General features: G+C 38.9%; 1 protein-coding gene across 6 annotated transcripts in view; it reads right to left on the bottom strand.

The window, feature by feature from the left end:
• The window catches only part of LOC103027203 (arginyl-tRNA--protein transferase 1), a 171,293-nt gene that overhangs the window by 96,421 nt on the left and 49,932 nt on the right, over window positions 1-24,940 (bottom strand). For 5 of the 6 annotated variants that reach the window (XM_049481170.1, XM_022685015.2, XM_022685012.2 and 2 more), the window contains one exon: window positions 4,664-4,696. In XM_049481170.1, the coding sequence (XP_049337127.1) occupies window positions 4,664-4,696 (33 nt within the window). Of the gene's footprint in view, window positions 1-4,663; window positions 4,697-19,215; window positions 19,345-24,940 lie in introns of all 6 variants that reach the window. The other variant, XM_022685013.2, reaches the window with a different exon arrangement.

The raw sequence follows: 24,940 nt of genomic DNA, 5'->3' as shown, positions 1-24,940 counted from the left end.
AGGAAAGCACAGCGGCTAGGTTCCGATACATCAGCTCACAGACGCCTCGTGCCACCCGGCGCCACCTTTAAGTGTGATGGGGAGAGAGCGCCATCTACCCACCTGGAGGGAGCAGGGCCAATTGTGCTTCCTCTGAGCGCCGGCAGCTTGATGGCAAAGCTGCATGAGCTGGAGTTCGGATCTGCGACCTCCCGCTCACAGTGGCAGTGCATTAGACCGCTGGACCACTCGGCGCATGCGCTAGTTCTTTTGCTGCTTAGAGTGGAATCTATTGGACTGTAGCCTGTGTGTTTACCATGTTAAAACAAGCTACGTGGGACGAACCACTAGCTGATAGCGGCCTGGGATACTTGAACACTCAGGGTTCCTACTTCTTAATAAAAGCTACTGTAAATAAACAGAAGCAATATACTCACCCATATAAACAGTTTTCAGGAGAGAGATCTGTGTAGATTAACATCCAGAACTCGTTTGACTTTGCTGAATTAGAAGGGAAACATGGCGATACCCTACCTTTGTTCCTTACTAGTGTTGCCTATAATGCGCCTTATAATCCAGTGCGCCTTGTGTATAAAAATATACCAGAAATTAGACGTTAATTAAAAGTGCTCCTTGTAATAAACTGCACCTTATAGTCTGTACATATAAAAAATAACATATAAAAAACATTTTTTATGTTTGTAAAAGTCTTTCACTGTGTGAGCCTGCACTTCTAAAAGGTTAATCATTCATTGCTTATCAAACACATTAATGGACACAACAGATTTTTTAAGTTTTATAAGTTTGAATTCATGACGTATTCAAATATTGATCGTGTTTTATTTGATTTTTCCCCCAAGCCCTACCTACCACTTATACACTAGTGACCAGGAGAAGGAGATTAGAAGTTATCAGAGGGTAGCAGCTTCTGTAGGTTTATGTGAGCTTGTAAATGAAGATCATTTAGGGTTAAGTGGATGAACTGCAGATCGAACATCTCTATCTGCACGTGTGCGCGGCTGGGTCTGAGGCATCTGGCTGGAGGGCTTGACGAGGTGCTAAAATATCGACACTAATAAACATTAACGATCTTCATTAGTGCCAGGTGAGAGGGGGTAGGGTGGTTCGCTAGGGGCAAGGAAGGAGCTAGTAGTGTGCCTCTTCTGCTTTTTATTCACAACTCACACCATCCTACTCTTTAAAAATCTGATAAATGTGTTTAAATGTGTTTAACTCAGCTGTCTTTTTGGAGCGTTTGTGATGTAGCTGCCCTGATTTTTAGCGGCTACACTGTGGAAAACATTGTGGTTGCTCCTGTGACGGCATCGCTGCCCGGCTAACACCGCCGCCTGGTTCCTGGCATTTTTTTTTTTTTTTTATAAAAAGTGAAGCACTTCATTTCTCAGCAATTGAGGGTGGATTTAAACAGGACCAGGAGGCTTGGTGCAGGTAATGAGGGACAGAATACAAACAACAGGCAGCTCAACTTGTTGCCGTGCAAAAGCTTAGCATGACCTCACTAAACCAGGCAGATGGTTTGTTTATAGCATGCGCACACACACACACACACACACACACACACAAACACACACACAGTAGACGTTTCTGGGCCATGAAACCAGTAGCTTTCTCCCAAAATCTTAATTAAATGAAAACCCACCCCAATAAAAAAGCTAAATGTTTGTGACGATGCATAAAATGTAAATAAATGTACAGAAATCTAGCAAGAGTTTCAGTTTAGTTCTCCAGCATCGGGACTGGAGCAGTATTAGCATTAGCCGCTAACCACGCTAAGCGCTAGCTTTTTTTTTTTTTACTGTTCAGAGGTGAGTATTATTGGTCTGTAGCCTGTTGCTGCTAACCTCCCCTAGCACTGCTGGAGCAGCATTAGGATACGCTAAGCGCTAGCTCTTTTACTGTTCAGAGTTGAGTATTATTGGAATTTAGCTCGTGCATTTACCGTGTTAAAACAAGCTATGTGGGACGAACCACTAGCTAATATCTCCGTGACTTACAGGAACACTCAGGGTTCCTTAGTGTGGCGTGGTCAAGCAGCATTTACTAGAGCTTACCATGGCTAGTGCTAGCAGTTTGCCGCTAATGCTGCTGCACCCAGACTTAGTGAAAATCTGGAAATCTAAGCTTAAATAAATGAACATGACTGGGTATAAAAAGAGCATTTTAGGGAGGCAGAGCAGATCATAAAAAGGCTGGGCTAAGGTTCACCAATCTGCAAAAAAATTAATGTAAATCTATGGACAAATTTTTTAAATGTATTTACATTTATTTTAGTGTGATTGGCAGTTTGCGGAGCCTGGTGAAATATTAGCAGCTTGATATAGCAATATAAACACAGTGTAAAATAGTAGATCACTTTTTATTTATGCTGAAATATGGATTAAATCTCATTTATCTCTCTTTTGCACAAACACACACACAGACACACGCACACAGTTCCTGCTCATCTCCTAAAGCTCTCCATTGCATCTCAATTAAAACTTCTTAATTAAAATTTTATAATAACCTAAAAAAAAAAAAGCTCTAGTCCAGGGGTGTCCAAACTTTTTTTGTTGGGGGCCAGAAGGAGCAATATATTTGAAGTCACGGGCCACAGACTCTGTAATAGGGGTGAGCAATATAATATCGTATACAATATATCGTGACACAGAAATATCATGATATTAAAAATCCATATCGTGATAATAGAGATGTTCTGTCTTAAAAGTAGTCTATTATTCACTGTGAAGCTTTAGGTGAATTTATTGTATAATTGTTTTAGTTTGCAGTTTATATGCATGAACTAAATATTCTGCCATATTTTTTGCTGCATTATATTATTTTATGCTATATTATTTATTTTGCCACATTATGATTATGCTGTTATACTATTATACTATATTTCTGAAATGAATTAATTATTTTTCTGTTTTCCTATATCGCCAAGTATATCGTTATCGCAAAAATACCCTGAAATATTGTGATATTATTTTAGAGCCATATCGCCTACCCCTACTCTGTAATAAATCAAATAATGAAATATACCACTTTAAAGAATATTTTTTTCCTGATTATTTCATTTACACACAATTTTACATGACTTACTATCTTTATCTTCGACAGTGTTGTGTAAACTAAGATTTTTCAAATTGATGTTTAATTTCATGATGTTTCTTAATATTACACTCCTTAATTACGGCAACTTTTAGACTCTTTCCAGTATTAACACTATAGTCTTAAGAAGCACAACACGTGCTATTGATCAGAATTAAAGACAGAAGATTGTTGTGATTAATCCAAGAAATATTATTATTGGACGACACCACTAATGTATTAACACTTTAAACAGTTTCTCAATTTTCTTTAGGAAATGGGATTGTACTTATCTTGGGATTTCTGGCTTCTAGGAAAAGCATGTCTAGCTTTAAAAGCAAGAGTAGCAATATCCACCGTTCTGCTGATTCTTTCTTTACTCAGCTCAACTAAACATTATGCTCTTCTCTTAATTTCTATTCCTCTTTATTCCCCAGCTCATATTTGTTAAACACAAACTGACCAAATTCAAACTGAAACAGTGCCAGTAAAGGAAAGAACGAAGAAAGAACAAAAAAATGTCCTTCTACTTCTCTGTATCCCTTCTTACCTCCCTCCATCCCTCTCTCTCTCTCTCAGTCTCTCAGGTGTGTGTTGCCTGACATTGGACACACACATCACAGAGAAGCTATTTTCCACCTGGTTCCCCTTCAGATCAGAGCATGCTCCCTATTTGTTTTTTCCCCCTCTGTTGTGTGTGTTTATGCAAGTGCTTTGTCTGGGCCAGTTACGCTCCATAAAGACACACTGTTCCAGCTAATGTCTGGTCACCACATTTTCCACTGTTATTCTCCTGCTGGACTGAGAACAGTACCAACGTGACAAACAATGCCAGTCCCTCCAAAACCCCTCACACGCGAGCCAGCAGGATACCAGCCATTGTACTAGTGCTGCTACAGTGTATCCTCGTGCTAATGTGCTAATCGAGTCGTGCTAATGTGGTTCAAATGATCTTCATGTTGTAATAGTAGAGGGATTTGTCTGCAGCCATGTCTTTGCTGTTTGAATGACGGCAGGTTATAAATTACTAGTGCATAAAAAAAGGAATATCATTGAAAAGCTACTTTATTTCAGTAATTTAATTTAAAATGTGAAATGTATATATTATATAGATGTATTAAACACAAAGTGATCTATTTTAAGCGTTTGTTTCTTTTATTGTTGATGATTATGACTTACAGCCAATGAAAACCCAAAAATCAGTATCTCAGACAATTTGAATATTATATTAGACCAATTGGTACTTTTGGCAGTGTGGGCAGTGCGCCAAATGCTGCTGGAAAATGAAATCCGCATTTTCATAAAAGCATGAAGTGCTGTAACTGCACTGACTTTAATTTTGTGGAAATGCATGAATTCCAGAATTCATTTTGCAACCTGTTATCCTTTCCTACCTATTCATTTGTGTTGTCAACTTATCATGACCTAATTTCATATGTGCACTTTCAAAGTTCAGGTTCAGTTTCAGGTGGGCTATTTGACAAAAGTCTGTGCTTGTTACCATGTTTCAATACACCCCAAGTCCATTTTACACCAGAGTTCTCCTTTAACACTGAAAAATTTGAGAATGTGGATTTAATTGTACGAAGCTTACCTCTAATGGTGAGTCACACAGGAACCTCTTAAACTGTAAGAAAGAAAGAGGAAGAGAAACGTTAGCACAATTGTTAAAATATAGCGATGTAAAATTTCATGATTTCTTATATTTTTGCATGTTTCCCCAATCTTAAATGTTTCAGATCATCAATCAAATTTAAATATTATTCAAAGACAACACAAGTAAACTCTAAACGCATTATTATTAAGGGAGAAAAAAAATCCAAATCTACATGTTTCTGTGTTAAAAAGTGATTGCACCCTAAACCTAATAACTGGTTGGTCCACCCTTAGCAGCAACATCTGCAATCAAAAGCATCTGCAGTAACTTGTAGTTAGTCTTTCACAGCACTGTGGAAAAATGTCTTTACATAAGTGTTGTAATTCCACCACATTGGACCTTTTTAAGGTCATGCCACAGCATCAGTGTGTTTTGGATCATTGTCCTGATGCAGAACCCAAGTTCGTTTCAGCTTGAGGTCACAAACTGATGGTCGGACATTCTCCTTCAGGACTTTTTGTTAGACAGTGGAATTCATGGTTCCATTTATTACAGCAAGTCTTACTGAAGCAGCAAAACAGCCCAGACCATCACACTACCACCACCATGTTTTACTGTTTGTATAATGTTCTTTTTCTGAAATGCGGTGTTAAAGGGATAGTTCGGGATTTTTGACATGAATCTGTATGGCATCAACATGACCAGTGTCGTGCATTCTCACTGACTTACCCTCGACCATGTCCGCTGAGCGGAGTTCTTGTCCAGTATTGTCCGAGCCGAAAGTAGTCCGGCATGTTTGCTGGGGTCACGAAACGAAAGCGTTTTTCTTCCCAAAACAGTACGAGTGCAAAAGAGTGATTTATTTGCATAACAAAAAACGGTGTCTGCAAAAGTCACGCCTCATTATCACTGGGGCACTACTTTCATTTTGGATCAGTGCGCATGTCATTCTAACTGCGAGCAGCGCACTAGTCTTTCAGATCATTGGCTGCGCTCAGCTTAAACCAGCAACGCAAAGAGCAAGCTTTAGAGAGAAGTTTATCGGCTTTTATAAGCTTCTTGAACACAGATTTATACATTTGTATGTGTGTGTGTTAAAATGGTGCGGACTTGTGATTATCCAGGCTGTAGCAACAAAGATGTGGCTGATTCTCCGCACAGTTTCCATCGTATCCCCGTGACTGACATTGCTCTCAGGCAACTTTGGATACTTGCAATGGGCTTCCATGTGGACACCAAAGTGGTGAAAATGAAGAAGCTTCGTGTTTGCGGTGCGCACTTCAGCGAGGATGACTATGTTTCTCCATGCCCGGGAAATAGGAAGAAACGGATTTTGAAGAAATCTGCTGTCCCAACGTGGAAGAAAGTTCTCAAGACGCCGGCATTCAGGAGTGCAGGGAAGTTGCTGTTGTTTGTGATGCAGGCAGCAGCTGGCCCGCCGACGTCCTCATCAATTGACAGGTTCTGTATCTCGGGCATAACTAAATCCCACTCGTGGCAGCAGTAACATTCCACCTCTGTCGGCATTAGTTCGCACTTCAAACAAGTGCACCAGGATTTGTCGGCCACCCTTGGTATCGCAGCAGCAGCAGCAGCGGCTCCAGCTTCGGTCTCAATCATTTCTCTGTCCACCCTCTCTCTTTCTGCACGATCCAATTCGATTTGGGCAAGTTCCTCCTCAGTATACTCAGGCTCATAAAGATACCCCCTTGGCTCTGAGCGGAAATCAATATATTCCTCGTCGCTCTCGTAGTCCGACATGTTCACGAACAGTAAACAGTGAAATCGAAACCGTAGGCTAGCTGCCAGGTTGCGCAATCGCGCGCACTGATCCAAAATGAAAGTAGTGCCCCAGTGATAATGAGGCGTGACTTTTGCAGACACCGTTTTTTGTTATGCAAATAAATCACTCTTTTGCACTCGTACTGTTTTGGGAAGAAAAACGCTTTCGTTTCGTGACCCCAGCAAACATGCCGGACTACTTTCGGCTCGGACAATACTGGACAAGAACTCCGCTCACCGGACATGGTCGGGGGTAAGTCAGTGAGAATGCACGAAACTGGTCATGTTGATGCCATACAGATTCATGTCAAAAATCCCGAACTATCCCTTTAAATTTTACGCCAGATGTAACGGGACACACCTTCCAAAAAATTTTACTTTTGTCTCATCAGTCCACAGAATATTTTCGCAAAGGTCTTGGGAATCATCAAAATTGAGACGAGCTTTAATGTTCTTTTTGCTCAGCAGTGGTTTTCGTTTTGGCACTCGGCCATGCAGGTCATTTTTGCTCAGTCTCTTTCTTATGGTCAATTTATTAACACAGACCTCAACTGAGGCAATTAAGGCCTGCAGTTCTTTGGATGTTGTTGTGGGGTCTTTTATGGTCTCTTGGATGAGATGTTGCTGCACTCTTGCGGTAATTTTGGTCGGCCGGCCACTCCTGGTAAGGTTCACCACTGTTCCATGTCTTTGCCATTTGTGGACAATGGCTCTCAGTGTGGTTCGATGGATTCCCAAAGTTTTAGGAATTGCTTTATAACCTTTTTCAGACTGATTTTCTTTGAATTTCTTTGGATGTCGGCATGATGTCTAGCTTTTAAGGATCTTTTGGTGGACTTCACTTTGTCAGGCAGGTCTTGTTTAAGTGATTTCTTGATGGTGTGCCACTTTCAAACAGGTTTGGCTGTAATCAGGACTGGGTGTGGCTAGAAAAATTGAACTCAGGTGTGATAAAACACAGTTATGTTATGTTTTAACTGGTGGGGTTTGAACACTTTTCCACATAGGGCCAAGATTTTTTTTTCTTCCTTAATAATGAAAACCATAATTTGTTGTATTTGACTACTTAAATTTGTTTGATAATCTGAAACATTTAAAGAGTGACAAACATGCAAAAAAAAAGAAAAATGGGGCAAACACTTTAGAAAAAAAAAACACTGTAGATGAAATAATGAATATTACTTATTATAAAACCACATCCAAAGCATTATAACATAGAAGCAAATTATAAAAATTACAAGCACATCTTGACATGGCCTCCTTCATGGTATAACCAAGTATAACCATCTCCCTGTGGCAGTTTTCCACCATCCTGGATGCGACTATTAAAATTTAAACAGCCTTCAATTTCTCTCAGTCTATTTTGCCACTATTCCACTCAAACTGAACCCAAAGTAAGTGCAAAAGTAAAACAGGGAAGAGCTGAGACAGCAAAATAACTTATGCGGAGAAGTTTAGATTATGCTGCTTCTTTCATGTGCTGAGCTCTTTTTTCCGTCTCTCAGTAGATCCGCTCTGTTTACTGAGTGAGCGATACTCAGAGCTTGTGGATAAGCAGAGCATGTTTCGAGGTTTACATCACAAACCCAACTAAATGAGAAACAGGGGCAAAGTGGTGCTGAACGTACATTTGCAGCCGTGCCACTCATGCTTGTAGACACATGTGCGTACACTGTATTCCGGAAACCCTCAGTGATATATGAGGTGTGTGTACACACAGACCTCGCCGTCCACGCTGGAGAGAGCTACAGGAAATGCTGCATTACCATCACACTAAGGATACGCAGCCAGGCCAACAGACAAAGCTGGGCTGTGAGCGCAGGGCATGTGTTCTTTCTTGAGACAAAAACAACAGCAATAAAAGCAGGCTAATGAAGGGTGTTTATGTTTGGAAAACAGTCACACATTGCTCTGAAACTACTCGGAACTTTATCACTTAAGTCGTCATATACTGACTCAATCAATTCAGTTGGTTTATAATAAAATTTTGAAAGAGTCATCCCACTAGTCATGTGAAAAAACTTCAAAAAAGTTACATTTTCAAGGGACGTGAGTGCAAGGAAACCCCTGCCATCACAACAAGGCTGTTCAACATTCATCTGTCTAAGTAACACTGGTCGAGAAGTTATGGTCTAAGGCTTAAGTTTAACTTTTTGTGTGAAACATTGTTTAAAATCATGTTTATCAACCTTTGATCATCACAGTACAGTATTTAGAAATCTAAAGTGATAAGCAAACTTATAAATTTTCTGGGTTTCTGTTAAGCAGTGTTTTGTGATGCTGGTAGCTCTGATACTATGTTAACTTATCCTGTATAACAGAGGTAAGTCTTGCTCCTGATGAGAGCCAGTTTCATCATAATGTTTCTGATGCTCTTTGCTACGGCACTTGAGGATACTTTCAAAGTTCTTAAAATGTTTCGAATTTACTGACCATAATTTCTTAAAAGTATTTTTTTTCTTTATTAAAAATATGGATTAAAACATTACTCAAATAGAGCTATTCAGTGTATACCAACTCTACCGCTTCACACCTTTACAACTGATGCTCTCAATGTGTTTGTCATGACAAACAATATGTTTATTATTACGACGACTGTTCACGACACCTCAACGTCACTGCTTGATCACCTTCCGTAAGAAACCCTGATTTTTGTCTTAATAGAGATGACCAATGAATCTGTGTTATTTTGTGTTATTTTTTGTGATAAGTGTATTTTTTTTATGTAAAAACTAGAAAGCAAGGATTTCTGAAATAGAACTCATTTCGCTGAATATAAAAATCTTAGGAAGTGTTTTGCACACATGCTCACAATGGGGGGATGAACATTTAAATGGCCTGGGGAAAATATTTAATGACCAGTATTCAGTAATATGTATACTGTCCCTTTAAGAGCTACTTGGACTAAGTGTGTGGGCCACCTGCATGTGTGGCTGTTCAGAGGTGAGTATTATCGGCCTGTAGCCTGTTTCTAACCCTGGCTAGCACTGCTGGCGTAGCATTAGCATTACTCACTAAGCGCTAGCCATTTGGTCATTCAGAGGTGAGTATTATCAGCCTGTAGAGCTGGGCGATTAATCGAATTAATCGATTAATTTGAATTTACAGTTAAGAACGATGTGTTATTATGAAAATCTATTTTTCCCTACTTTTTTTCCCTAATTTTTGCCCCTCTCTCCCGCGCGCAGCCCCGCCCCGCTTTTCCCCCCTTGCGCGCCCCACACACACAACACATGACGGTGGAGCTTGTGCCCAGGAACTAGCGCCGTGATCTGGAGTTGTTTCGGTTTTGCCGCGACAGACGTAGACCAAACAAGTCATCACTGTAAGGTGTGTTTAAACCGATTGCTTCTAAACGAAGCAGCTCGACAAATTTATCTCTATACCTTAAACAGCTGCAGAGTGGGAAAAGTTCTGCTCCCAAAGGAATAAACGCATCAAGCTCATCTAATTTTATAGAATACTGGCACTTATTTAAAAGCTTTGTTTTACAATTCAAGCCCAATGGGGAAAAGTCTTTACTTAATAGCATATTAAATTGTACTTCTATTTTGTAAGTTTTATTAAAAAGGGCACCATTTTATTTCTTTCTAGTTGTTTTTTGAGGGTGGGTTTATTTATATATTTTTTTTTATTTGAGGGTGCATTGTGTCAGTACCTAAACTATGTTAGAGAAAGCTTTCTAAAAGTTACTAGATGTTCTCACTGTTTACAATTGTTTTTTTGCTTGTTTCTGGTTGCACTTTAACCACAAAGGGGACATTTAAGTGAAAACAAAATAAATAAGAACTAGTTTTTAGCCATTTCTTTATTATCTTTAGTTTGATTTTTAGTAGGGGGAAAAAATCTATTTAAATCGAAAAATCGATTAAAAAAAAAAATCAAATATTTTTTTTTGGCCCATATCGCCCAGCTCTATCAGCCTGTAGCCTGTTTCTAACCTTGGCTAGCACTGCTGGCGTAGCATAAGCATTACTCGCTAGCCATTTGGTCACAGTATTATCTGCCTGTAGCCTGTTTCTAACCCTGGCTAGCACTGCTGGAGCAGTATTCCCCACTAACCGTGCTAGCCATCTAAGTTTACTGTATATAAGTGGAAGGTTTTTAGGAGAGAAATCTGTGTAGATTAATATCCAACAGTTGTTTGACTTGTCTGACTCATCTGAAAATGTTTAAGTATTACAGTTTTGTTGAGTATTACGTAAGTGGATTTTCGCCAAACTGAGTCAGAATGTCCTTTCTGCTCCATGTGCTTTGTGTTTCACCTGCCCCAAAGCTCCCTACCTGGGTCAGAGCTGGAAGTCTGAACTGAGGCCGGCTCCAGCGCATTACAACTGGACACCACACAGCGGAAGAAGTCTCCTCTGTCATTGTGTTGCTGTGTTGGGGCTTTTTTAGTCATTCAGCCAGAAAAAATATCAGCACGTTGGGTGGGGACGGCCAGATAACGTCAAATGTTGGGGGAAAACTTAGTAGTGTAATTAATTTACTTTAAGAAAATAATAACGCGTTACTGATTCCTAATAAATCTGGTGCATTAACATAGCTTAAACATTGACAGCACTAGTACAAAACGCATAACACTAGATAGTACTTCTATTTCTCTCTCTAGGAGTTTAAAACTCCTCCCGGCGCCACAGGGATATGCGTTATCTTCACCCCCCCCAGGGCTTTTTGGCCTGCCTGCACATTCACCTCATACAGAGGAAAAGCCAGCCAGAAGTGTGACCACACACTCTTAACCTCTTTTACTCTCCCTCTCTCCCACACACACACACACACACACACACACTTAGCTCATAATGACCAGGAACACAGTCCAATTACATGTCTTCTAGTTCCAAAATATAGAACGTTGATAGGCCCAGAGAGAATGCTATAAAAACGATTAAAAGCAGCCATTGCTCATTTTTCATTGAGTAATGGGTGTTTCACTGTTGCTCTGCTGATCCACAGTATGGTGCTCTGTTTTAGGAGAGGCAGAAGTGGTGATGAACTAAGGCTAAATTAACAAAACAGGAATAAATCCAATATGTTTTTGGTCATATAGAAATCAACAACAACAAAAAAAAAAAACGTCTGAACCAAATCAGAATTCATGCAAATGAATAGCGCGCAGAGTGGTCCAGCGGTCTAATGGACTGCCACTATGAACAGGAGGTCGCAGGTACGAATCCTGTTCATGTAGCTTTGCCATCAGCTGCCGGCGCCCAGAGGAAGCAAAATTTGCCTTGTTCTCTACGTGTGGGTAGATGGCGCTCTTTCCCAATAAAGCTCTATGGTGGCTGATTCACATGTGTCGGAGGAGGCGTGTGCTCATCCGCATCATCCTAGGGTCGCAGGCGCCACTGGTGATGGGGACGCACAAAGGAGTGGGACAATTGAATAGCCAAATTGGGGAGAAAATCTGAAATAATATAGTAAAAAAAAAAAACAGATACAGGACATCTGTGAATAAGGGTTTCATTGGTTTAATATACAGCCCATAAATATCTGGACTGATGTCTCTGTTTTAATAATATCAGAAGACTTGTTACAGGCTGCGGCTGCAACTTGAAAAGGAAATAAACCATAAAAATGTAATTTATAGAAACAGCTTGCTGTCTGAGGCTGAAGATCATGCACTTGAGCGAATTCCCAGTAATAAGATCACCCACAGTCTGTCTGACAAAGATGAAACCGAAACTTTGCGTGAAACAAACCATCTCTTTAAAGGAGAAATCCAGTGTGAAACGAACTCCATTCTCCCCTAGAATTCTGAAATATAGTGTTTTTTTGTAGGTGTTTCCAACAGGCTTACAATGCTAACGCTAGGGATATAGCGTAGCCCATGCTAAGAAATGGCTATTTTTACACCATTAAGAAGCTCAAACAATTTCCACTGAATTAATTTTGTAATCTGTTCTCCTAACCTACCTATCCACTCGTGCCCATCAGTCAACTTATTGTGACTTATTTTCAAGGTGGCAGTGCCCAGAGAACTACCTGAAAGTACTGTGTGGTTTTATTAAACTACCTATACACCTTCAAAGTTTTCAGTGCCAGTGTTGGGGGTCTCAGAATTCTACCAATAAAGTGTTAAGCTACTCTGATCTTGTTAATGACGTAAAATAGCGAATTCTTTACAAGAGCAACGCTATGCCCCTATCACTAGCATTGAAAGCCTGTTGGGAGCATCAGCTAAAAGTGCTGCATTTCAAAATGTTAAGGGTAAATGCAGGTGGGTCATTCGACAAACGTTCATACTTGTTAAAATTTTTCACTTCACCACAAGTCTGTTTCACACCGTATTTCTCCTTTAAGGCAAATTCCACAGCCAAAAACTTGACTAGGTATACACAGGCTCCAACACAGGGAGGGATGGAGAGACAACAATAGACACAGTGGAGAAAAAAAAAAAAAGTTAGGGTTTCCCAATTCTACAGTACTTGCGTTGGACTTAGTCTGGGAGCATTTACCACAGTACAGGCCAATAAAGACGGCATACCTGTAAATAACTCCATAACTCATTACATTCAACTAGCACACAACTCCTCTACTGGTGCCCACCCCAAGTGTAAGTACACACACACACACACACAGGTCTGGAGAAAGCAGGCTCCCGTGGTTTTAAATGCAGCACATCAACAGTGAGCCACTTCTCTTACAGATAACTGGGCTGGAAAGAATTAGTCAGACTGTTAGCAGCTCCATATGACCATCTCTCCATCTGCTGTCCCTGTACTGAACAGCAAAACTGACATAAAGCTATAAAATAAGCTAAAACAGCTTAAAGTGAACTTATTTTAAACTCTCTAAATACAGATGCTTTTAACACCTAGAACTAATAATCATAACTATAATTTTGCACTATAAGGCACACTGTATTATAAGGCGCACTATCAACGAACATCTATTTTCTGGTCTATTTTCATACATAAGGTGCACCGGATTATAAGGCGCATTTTAAAAGACATTAAAAAGGACTTTTAATTCAGCAGGTCTCGCTGGTGGGTGGTGGTGGGGGGTAGCTAACTAAGATAAGTAAAGCTAAGCTAAGTAAACAAAACTGTAATAATAAAAAAAGTTTTTTTTTTTTTTTTTTAAGTCAAATGATCGCTGGATGTTAATATACTCTGATTTCTTTCCTGAAAAACTGTTTATTTGGGTGAGTACAGCGCTTTTCTTCATTTACTGTAGGCTTTGATTCCCGAATTTCTACAGCACTAAGGCTGAAGCATTAGCATTAGCAGCTAACCACTCCAGCAAAGCTGGCCGGGGTTAGGAGCAGACTACAGGCCAATTATACTCCCTTCTAAACACGGGAATAGTGAGCACAGTAAGCAGATAATGCTAATGCTACTCCAACAGTGCTAGCAGGGATTAGGAGCAGACTACAGTCTGATAATACTCCCATCTGAACGGGGAAATAACATCGCGATTAGCGAGTAATGTTAATGCTGCTCCAGCCACGATGCTGGAGAACTAAGCTGAAACTCCTGAATAACATGCCAAATAGTGCAAAAAATATGATATGTGGAAAAATACTACTGAGGAGATAGTTGCACAGTTAAAGTGGTTACTACTGGTCTCTAAAGTGACGCTAGGTGGTTGCGAAGGTGTTGTAGTGATGTAGTTGTTGATTGCTAAAGGTGTTACTATGGTCGCATGCTAAGTAGTTCCTAAGATACTGTGAGGCTTTTGCTAAGAAAAGGCTCTTGGTTGCTAAGCTGTCGCTAGCTGCTTGCTATTATCAGAAAGGTAATGGTTACTAAGATGTCGTTAGGGGGTTGCAATGGTGTAACATGGTGGATAAAAGTTAAAAGTGGATCAGCTTTGCTGTCAAATTGCCGGTGCACAGAGGGAGCAAAAACTGGCCCTGCTCCCTCCAGGTGGGTAGATGGCGCTCACTCCCCACATCACTCCTAGGGTGATGTCTGCAGCACAGGGCGTCTGTGAGCTGATGTATCGGACCGAGCCGCTGCTTGGCAATGCTGCATCAGCAGCAGCTCGAAAAGAAGCGGTGGCTGACTTCACATGTATCAGAGGAAGCATGTGTTAGTCTTCACCCTCCTGGTGTGTTGGGGCACTACTAGTGATAGGGGGAGTCCTAATGAGTGGGTTGGGTAATTGGCCGTGTAAATTGGGGAGAAAATGGGGAAAAAATAGAAATAAAATTCTTAAAAAAAAAAAAAAAATGTAAAGTGGATGGGAGTGAATGGAAGGAACAACAGATGAAAAACTACAAACAGATGAGTGCAGGTTTGTATCTCTGTGGTTTAGAGATGTTTAACCTACACTGAAGTGGGTTCACGCAGAGTGGTCAGTTTGGTCAAGCAGTCTTAGAGAGTTTAGAGTGCATATGGTTTAATAAAAATATAGATTAATATTTACATATATACATGAAGTCCAGAAATAACTAGAAATTTTGTAACAGATACGTGATTACACATTATAGCACTACCTCTCCTGTATTATTGCTTAATTAACCTCCACTTAGTACAGAAACACTCATCTGTACACGATTAGCTTAGCAACAGGCAATGAGTTCTTTCATTACAAACATATACTGTACACACACCACTGAAGAAGACTGGGTTTTTCAGAGGCCTTTAAACAGACTCATTAAAAAATCATCTCACTCCAACTTCAAAGTGTGTTTTCCTCCTCATTCATCAAGCTACTTATACTCTCATACAACCTCTACTGCTAATGCCAGCTCTGTTAGTCCTGATTCATTCATTTAAACGCTCTACAGATTAAAAACACAATTACTAAATCCAAGTAGCAGTTCTAAAATTGGAAATCCCAGAGAAACAGAAGGAAAGCAGATGCACGCTCTTCCATTTTCAGCTCCTAAGTGATCTTCTCCCAGTGCTTTAAATCTGGTGGTTGAACTCTCCAAAATGGCTGTTGGAAAAACAAACTGCGGGGACCTGTGACCTCAGCATGAAGTGAAATGGCTCAGCTGGGAAACGCCGGCCTGCTAATCTCAAATTAGGCAGAACATAAAGACCTTCGGGGGACTGAGGCGCAGTACAATCTAACCATTAATGTGTGTTTTAATCTGCTATTAAATCAATTATAGTTAGGGAAACCCAGTTTGTTTAAGCATTGTTTTAACAGCAGGCCTGCTATCTACAACCATCCAATCACATCCAGTACCAGTAAAAGTTCATACACCATAAATTCAGTGTTTTTTTTTTATATAATTAAAAAACAGTATCTGCAATGTAGATTAATAGTAAAGTCATTCAAAAAGAAAAGCATATGAAATGATTTAGTAAACAAAAAAGTGTTAAACAAACCAGAATATGTTTTATATTTTAGATTCTTCTAAGTAGCCCCTCTTGCTTAGATGAAAGCTTTTCTCAGTCAGCTAACTGAGTAAACAGCTGTGCTGAACTTGTGAAGAGCAGAGACTGTAAAAAAAGAGGTGGCCTCTATTTTCAGCTATTTCAGTCAAAATTGTGCAAATCTTAGCTTACCGTAAATAACGGAAGCGTTTTACTCACCCAAATAAACAGTTATCAAGAGAGAAATCTGTGTAGATTAAAGTCCAGTGTTCGTTTGACTTTGAAAGAAAATGTTTTTTTTTTAAGAATGAAAGTTTTGTTTACTTGGTGCATCCCCAGCAGAAAGACCTGCGGCCACCTTACATTCAGCTTAAAATACCCTATATTAACTGAAAAATATATACCTAAGCTTTCATTTTAATAATAATAACTATTAATGTGTATTTTCAAATCGCTGGGCTTATTTGTGTGGACCGCGTCTTTGCCTGTGCCGCCTACTGGAGACATATTGGAGGCATTTTTGCACTGTGCCTATAGGATCCAGCGGCTCCCAGTGGTGTATAATAACATCGTATTTGTCCTGTGTGGGCATCCATACTCTGCTTACATCAGGAAAACATGGCGACACCCTTGTTTACTAAGAATTAGGCTCCCTAAGTAGTGTACAACATAAAACATAAAAACATGCACACTCCACACAGTTTTTTTACGCATGGATTTACAACATTGTTAGTGAAACTAAAATAATGTTTTATAAAAGGGATTTTTATGTAAGAATAAAGTTTAAGTGTTTGTCTGAGGTGGGAGGTGACGTGTTTTGAATTTTCTTAACGTGATTGGCAGAGAGGAAAAGGAAACTGGCCGAAAATAGGGGGCGGCCGAAAATAGGGGACCACAGGTTAGTTAAGAAGCTCATCAAACACACAGGTTACTTTCAGAAACATAACAAAATAACACTAACTGATTTAGTTCTTTAGGAAAAGCATAACTATGATACACTTCTTCACAATATGTCCCTCAGGTCTGTCCCCAAGTCACCCTCGTCCCCAATACATATACCACATATACCACATAACACCTCCGTGCAGAGTGTCTATCCCACCTAGGCTATAAACACTGGCTGGAGCTGAGCTAACGCAAACAAATACGCACAAACGCACGGCTTCCCCCCTTTAAAGAGTGTTATGACATCAGGAAAGAATCTGACTGAGGCTGCCCACTCTCACAGCTTTTACTGTTTATTCATTGCCACGTTTTATACGCTGGATTATTTATTAATTTGCTGAGACCCATTGGCAGAGCTGGGCCAGTTTCCAAGCCTGAGGGGACAAAAACCTCTAACAGGTTACTGAGGAACTCCAGCACCTCTGCTTCCTATTTCTCACCGGGTCTTTCCTCGCTTCTCTTATTCTCTCATTCCTGCACTAATTAATACTTTTTTTTACGCAATTTATTCTCTGAAAGCACTGTAAAGCTTTATGTGTGTAGAACTGCAGCTCTTGTACCCATATCACATCTTTTTCAGTGAAGAATATCCATGCACAATTCTGTACACTCCAGTCTAATGGTTTTCTTCAGTGAGTTTTTCTTCAACAGACTGCATTAAAAAAAAAAGTCTGAGTGGTTTTAGAGATCTTTGCAGGTTGAATAAAAGTACTCTGTATGTTTTTGACAAAAAAAAAAAAAAACTTTAAAACTTAGATTTTTTTTTGTCAGGTGATGATGCTCTTCTCTATCTACCAATGCAGGATTTGTATCATCACTGAAGTCTTGAATCATCAATAATGAATAAATATAAACAAACTCAATCAAATTCACACTTCCAGTGTTAACTTGGAAGTATGCAAAGGTCTTGAAACAGAAAACTGCATATTCAGATATTATAATGCATAATTTAATAGGGCTGCAATGATTAGTCTGCATAATCGACAAAGTATACTATATTTTACTAGAGAATTTCATTGTCGACGCGTCATTAATGTGTGACAAAGTGAGAGAGAAAGAGAGAGAGAGAGAGAGAGAGAGCACCCAAGAGAAAAAGGGGCGAGAGAGGAAGACACACACATAGTGAGAGAGTGACAAATCCTGAGCATCCCGATTGGCCTCTATACTCATGCTTAGTTGGCCAATGAGGTTTCAGCGTGGGTGGGACTTTAAGCACGTGAGAGAGCAGGAGAGTGAGCAGTATTACATACAGTGTAAAAGTAGTGATGTGTTCATTAAACACAAACACATTTAACTCCACACAGTACTCTACAGTCTGTCTTTACTAGTTCTGTTCGCTGTACAGTTTAAAACACTGATTTCTATATTACCTGTGGTGAATTAAATTACTGCAGAGATCTGCTGAGGTGAGTTTAAACAGGTTTCACTCTTTCATTAACATTATTAACATTCGTTAAACTAACTTTAGCTGACTAAGTGTTAGAGAGATACTGTACTCTGTCCACTCCATTAAAATGACGTTATATGATGTAGTAATTAAGGGTGGGCAATATGGCACTAAAATAATATCACAATATTTCATGTTTTTGTTGAGATAACAATACTATTGGCGATATGACAAATTAGTTGACTACTAAAATAGTCATTAGTTGCAGCTTTATGATTAAACCAGACATTATAAAGCTGTGTTTTTTTGTTTTACGCATGTAACTTGTTTTATCTGGATTATGGGATTTAACCGGTTTGGTAGTTAGTGCTCTCCTTCAGGGTACTTGCACCATTTTAAAAGTCAAATTTAATGCTTTTCAAGACCTTTTTAAGATCTCAATAAATATATTATAATATAATAAGACCCAAAAAAGTAGCCATAATTCCCTTGGTAACTTTTGTTCTCTCCCCACTAATTTTAGCTAGCGCACCGCTAATGTTCCTAACTTCTGTCCCCAGTAAAGTTAGCAAGCTTGAAGCTAATGTTAGCTAGCTCTCTGGTAACGTTAGCTAGCTCTCCGCTAACATCAGTTTTCTCTCCTGTAACGTTAGCTAGCGTTCCGCTAACCTTAAATCTCTCGATGGTAATGTTAGCTAAATTGACGCTAATGTTAATATATGCTTTCCCACCAGCATTAAATAGACCGCCTGAAAATGTAATACCTACAGCAAATGTACAGTAAATTCAAGACAATTTTAATTTTTGACATTTTAAGGCTTTTTAAGGACCAGCAGGATCCCTGTCCTGGTTGGAATCACAAGAAAGAATCACAAGAAAACTTTGTGAAACCACAAGTGAGTGGAAAGTGACACAGTAAAGAAAATTGCCCAACACTGACACTAACAGACACTGATCACACAGGCAGAAGAGAAGACCCACAGAACCCTTCAGTTCTACCTGTAGAGTTTTTACAGGTGTTTAGCAGAACTGATAAGGTTGAAAAGAAGTCATGCAAGAAAAAAATGTCTCAAAAAAATGAATCCTGCAGGAACTGCAGTGTTTCAAACTAAAGAAAAAAGTGCAAAAAAAAAAAAAAAAACAGACTAATTCACTCATACCTGACTTTCATCACACTCGCATGGGGTGTCGCCATGAACGCTCATCTGGTATCGGGCATACAGTGCCACAGACTCCTCGTAGGACGCCATGAAGTCAGGGTCCTCGAAGTTGACCGGCACTAGCCTCACCTTCAGGGGCGGCAGGATGGAGGGATGGTTAGCGAGAGGAAGGGAAGAAAAAGGGAATAAGGGAAGTGGCCTACTGACCAGAAGTGAGCAGTGAACTAGTACATATGAAATGTGGAACCGCAGACCGAAAAACAGCTTTTTAGGGTTAAAGGAAACTAGTGGATGTGAAGGGAGGGAATGGGGAGGAAAAGGAAATTAAATACAGACGGGAAATAAAGGACAAAGGAAACTACACAAGTGATAAAAACAGAAGCATGTCGATTGAGTGGCTAAAAATAGACTATTTGTTTCTATTAAAGGTAAAGCAAGCTGAAAATAATTAATAGAGTCCAGATTATATATCATTTAATCATTTAGTCCCATGCAAATCTGAAATCTACAATGTTATGCACTTTGTGATCTTTGTGGTCTGCAGTGAATTGACAGCAGCTCTGTGTAATCAGCTCTGTGTAATCTGTCATCAGTCAGTAACAGATGCTTTAAATACTGTATACCTCTTACAATTCAAATATATATATTTTTACTTTGATGTAGCTTTATTCACCTAAGAAATAAAGTATTTATAGAATACAAATACACGTCCAAGAGGTTGTTCCCAGGAGATTTTAGGCTACTCAAAAAATCTTCATCTTCAATACTCAAAAAAAATATATAGCTACACTAACTACACTCTAACACACTGTTTTACATACATAGCCATAACAGAGATGAAAATATAAGCAGAATTTACATATTTAAACTTTTTTTTAATATAACTTATTTCTATTTTAGCCCTTTTCAAACTGCTGCTGATGTAGTATTGCCGAGTAGCATCACAGCACACTCGGAGGAAAGCATCAGCTCACAGACACCTGGTAATGGCATCAACTTAGGAGTGATGAGGGGAAAGAGTGCCATCTACCCAACCAAAGAGAGAGCAAAGCCAATTGTGCTCTCTCAGGGCTCCGGCAGCTGATGGCAAGCTGCATGACCAGGATTTAAACCACAATCTCCTGATCGTAGTGGCAGTGCTTTAGACCGCCGGACCATTTAGCACCCAAAATGTTCATACATTTCTGATTACAAGTTTACATGCTGACTGATCAATAAGCTCTTTTTTTCTCTGACTAAAAAACAACAATGGGTAAATGATTATTTTAACGTTTTAATTATCCATCTAACAAAACACACCTGGGTGACAAGGAACACATTTCAGTCATGTTCCAATATTTTTGCATACTTGAAAAACTGAAAGAAACAGGAAAGGCAAAAATGTAAAAATAACACCCAAAATTCTGACCTAAAAAGTCTTATTTATCTCAATGCTAAATCTCAATGCTCCAAAACAAAACTAGACCTTGACAGCAGGGAAGTGTGATTCTCAGTATGAAGTGTAAAAAAACAAACAAACATGGAGGAGAATGGGGGGTCGGAAGGTGAGGCTAGTGCACTGCAGCCCAGTCAGCTCAGATTCAGCTCTAGGACTGAAGGAAGAACAAAGAGCCCCCAGCAAACAGGAAAACAACCACCACTACTGAAATGTGAAAGAGTTGGGTGGTGTCAGCTGGTGGATGATCACAAGCTACCAGAATATCCTTTCTATTAGTCTTTGAAACGGTACTGGAGTTATGGTGCATGTGTGTGTCTTTATATTCATTAAAAACCATATATGACTGTTGGACCCCTGTGGATAGGAGGAGCACTGACATCCAGCTTTTCTTCAGTTTTTCCTTCCAAACTGCACTTATATAGCACCTTTCTACACACGTAAAAAAACTCTTTACACTCACAATTCCACACACAGGTGTTTATACTCATCCAACACACATGGAAAAAAAGCATAAGCCAATCGCATACAGCGTACTCTCAACCAGAAATGACTATCCACCTAGAGGGCTGCATCAGGAAAAGTACAGCCCACCAATCCATATCTGGGAACACAGTCATACACACTTTTACACAAATACAAACAATTTAGAGTATTCTCCATGTTTTTGGACTGCGGGAGGAAATCAGAGTCGCTGAAGAAAAAAACGACAGAAACACGGAACATGAAAACTCCACCCAGATAGGGACTTGAACCCAGAACCCCAGTGCTGACAACTAAGCCACCGTGCCACTAAATCAAAATGCACAGGCAACAAAATCACTGCATGTCAACTTTTTACAACAAGTTCCAGCCATTTGTCAATGGGTTTGCATAGGTCTGAATGCAGATGCCACTTCAACCAATAACCAACCATTCAGGTATGTTTTCCTATTTGAGATTTGCACAATTTTTGAGGCCAATGAAATCCATAATTTTATAAACATTATTACAATCAGTTCTGCAGCTTAAACACATGCATCTGATGAAAAGTTTTACATTTAATTTTCACAACTAATTTTAGAAAGTTCTAAGGAGACACTAGTCAGCTAGGAGGTCAAAACGGGCATGTCACCCCACTACTCATTGAGCTCATGAGCCCTGCATTGTTAAATCGGAGAATCTCTCACTATCTTTAATAAACTCCTGAAGACTGAGATCTCTTTAAAGAGCTCTTACTCTCCTAACATCTACTTCTAACCTCATTTCCTTCTTCCCCTCCTTCACTCCTGTATCCCAATATTTCCCCTTGGCCTCCTTTAGGCCCTGTCTAAATTATTTTTTGTCTTGAACTTCTATGTCCTCTATACTAAATGTACATCATTATTTGTAAGTACCTTTGGATAAAAGCATCTGCTAAATGTATTGTAATGTAATGTAAAAGTCTTTGTGCCTGAAAAGCTCTTGCCATCTGTACCTAAAAAAATGAAGACCTTATTTGCTAAGTCCTTTAGATCTTTTCCCCTTGATCCAAAATCAAGGTCAGCTGGGCTTGCTCAGAATGTTAATACATGCTTGAGAAAGTGGTTGTAATGTTCAGTGCTTCAGTGTACCATGCAGTGCACCTGTCTGCAAGTTGCACAGTTCTTTATTCAGCTATTCTCTTTTTTGTATGTCTGTGCAACAACTATGGATCCAGGATAATGCACAAAGTTACTCGGCATCCTGAAAGAACATAATAAGTAGAGATTCTTATTCAAATCCAAGCCTGTCACTGAACTCATATTATTATCATATATTAATATATGGATGTGACCACAAAGATTTTTCTGATCTACAGTACTACATTAATATAGTTCTCAATTATGTGTTTCTTTATTTATTTACATGATAAGAAGAGCCCAATAATGTGAACGAGCAGATATGCTGACATTTTAAAAAAGAATTTTGTATTTATTCAGAATATTTAAAATTGTTTAATCCAAAGGCTAAGTATTTTTTATTTTTAAAGATGCACTTTAATTTAAATGAAGTAATTGCATTATTATGCTATTATATCATTGTGCCTGTTGCCTAAAATTGATCGTAAAATAAAAATCTGTTATTGCAGTTATAATGGGGAAAACACAGTTACAAATTATGGGTTTCTTTGATTTCACCAAATTGAAAAGCTCTGGAATATAATCAAGAGGAAGATGGATGACCACAAGCCATCAAACCAAGCTGAACTGCTTAAATTTTGGCACCAGGAGTAAAGGCATAAAGTTATCCAAAAGCAGTGTGTAAAACTGGTGGAGGAGAACATGCCAAGATGCATGAAAACTATAATAAAAAAACAACGGGTTATTCCACCAAATATTGATTTCTGAACTTTTAAAACTTTATGAATGTGAACTTGTTTTCTTTGCATTATTTGAGGTATAAAAGCTCTGCACCTTTTTTTGTTATTATTTGGAATTTAGGAGAAATATTGTCCGTAGTTTATAGAATAAAACAACTCAAACATGTACCTATAAATAGCAAAATCAGAGAAACTGATTGAGAAACCGAAGTGGTCTCTTAATTTTTTTTCCAGAGCTGTATATCCAACTAAGCCAAGTATTTGAATGTAAAGTTGAATGCCTATTATGTGTTTTGTTGGACACTTCTAAAACAACATAAAAAGGAAAAAATGTAATGCAGATGGAAAGCTGATGTATCATCTTGTAGAGGAGTTGATAGGTTGATGGGAGGAGGATACATTAAGGCATTGAGGGTTTATTTCCTCATAAGTTAAAACCCATCCAGATGTAGCAAAAGGACAACTCATTTAGTCACATTATCTCCTTCCAGTGCTCTAAGGCCTAATTTGTGAACTCATTATGCCAGGCTGTTTTTAACACAGGCTGAGATTACAATCGGTTTCCCAATTAAATTGTTGAAGTATTAGCAGGATATCAGCTTTGTGCAGCTAATAATGATCCACAGCTCTGGTTTGAACGTGTCACAGGGTTCACATCTAATTAAATTCTATTTTCATATCAAGGCCTATTAGAGAGCGTTGTGTAATAGAATTCTCCAAAAATGATCTTATTCATATCAGTGAATCTGAATGATCAATAACAGAATTTGAGCATGTGTAATATGTGCACTGAATGACTCTTCTTTCATAGATCTGGGTTTTTAAACTGCGGGAGGAAATCAGAGTTGCTGAAGAAAAAACAGACATACACATGGAGAACATGGAAACTGCACCCAGATAGAGACTTGAACCCAGAGCACTAGCGTGCTAACCAATCAAATACGCTAACTACCAACCAAAGATGCACAAGCATCATACTCACTGCATGTCAACTTTTTTGTTATATTGTTAATAGGTTTTCCATTGTCTGAATTCTGGTATGTTTTCTTATTCGAGATTTGTGCTATTTTTGAGGTAAATTAGTGTGAACTGTTCTGCAGCTTCAAACACCTCATGAATCTTCAGTTTGAAACTAAACTTTAAGCTTTTTTTTTTTTTTTTTTTTTTTTTTGAAGCTTTCCCACCTTAAGGAGATCCCTCCACAGAACAGGACCTTTTAAAATATGCTTTTAACTGAAAGCTAAAGGAGTTACACTGGAAACTACTTTGTGAAGGAGATCTTCTGTCATTTTGAGAACTTATAGATAAATAAATGCAACAAATATAAAGAAAAGAAAGGGGACATGATCTTCTGGACAAGCTTTTGCTGATTAAAAAAAAAACAACATAAATTATTAATGTATATTCATTTACTAATACTATTTTTTTTTTCTTTTCGTTAACACACATTAACACACTTTAACACAAGGTGTGGTCTGGTTTCAAGCTCTTGTCTCTTCAATATGAAGAGGGTCCAAATATTTGTTCAAGTCAGCCCTGCACTTAAGGACAAGAACCTCAGTCTCCTCTGTGGTGAAGTACTCTTGGAGCCATCGCAATAAGTGGGACATTTGTGTGATGCAGCACAGTGCTTAGTACAGCTAAATGAAGAGAAAGTGATATGATTGGCTTCTATGCTAATGATAAAACAATAGCATAATAAGGCAATTTTACCCTTTTAAAAGTTAAATGACTCTCGATACTCGATACATCACAAGAAAATGATTTACAATACTTCGTGACATCTTTGTTACTGAAGAGGATAAAATACTCCTAAATAAGCAGCAGTTCTGCTGCTGTTAAAATAAGCAGTTAAAACATGCTAGAACTATGCTACACTAAAATCTATTTAAGGCCTGCAAAATAGGTTTATATAAAATAAAAATACTTTCACACCAAAAATATCAAAGCAGAGGATACTGACCTGCAGG

This window comes from Astyanax mexicanus, chromosome 7 (genome assembly GCF_023375975.1).
Source record: "Astyanax mexicanus isolate ESR-SI-001 chromosome 7, AstMex3_surface, whole genome shotgun sequence".
Taxonomy (NCBI): Eukaryota; Metazoa; Chordata; class Actinopteri; order Characiformes; family Acestrorhamphidae; genus Astyanax; species Astyanax mexicanus.
This window is presented reverse-complemented; position numbering and strand designations above follow the sequence as displayed.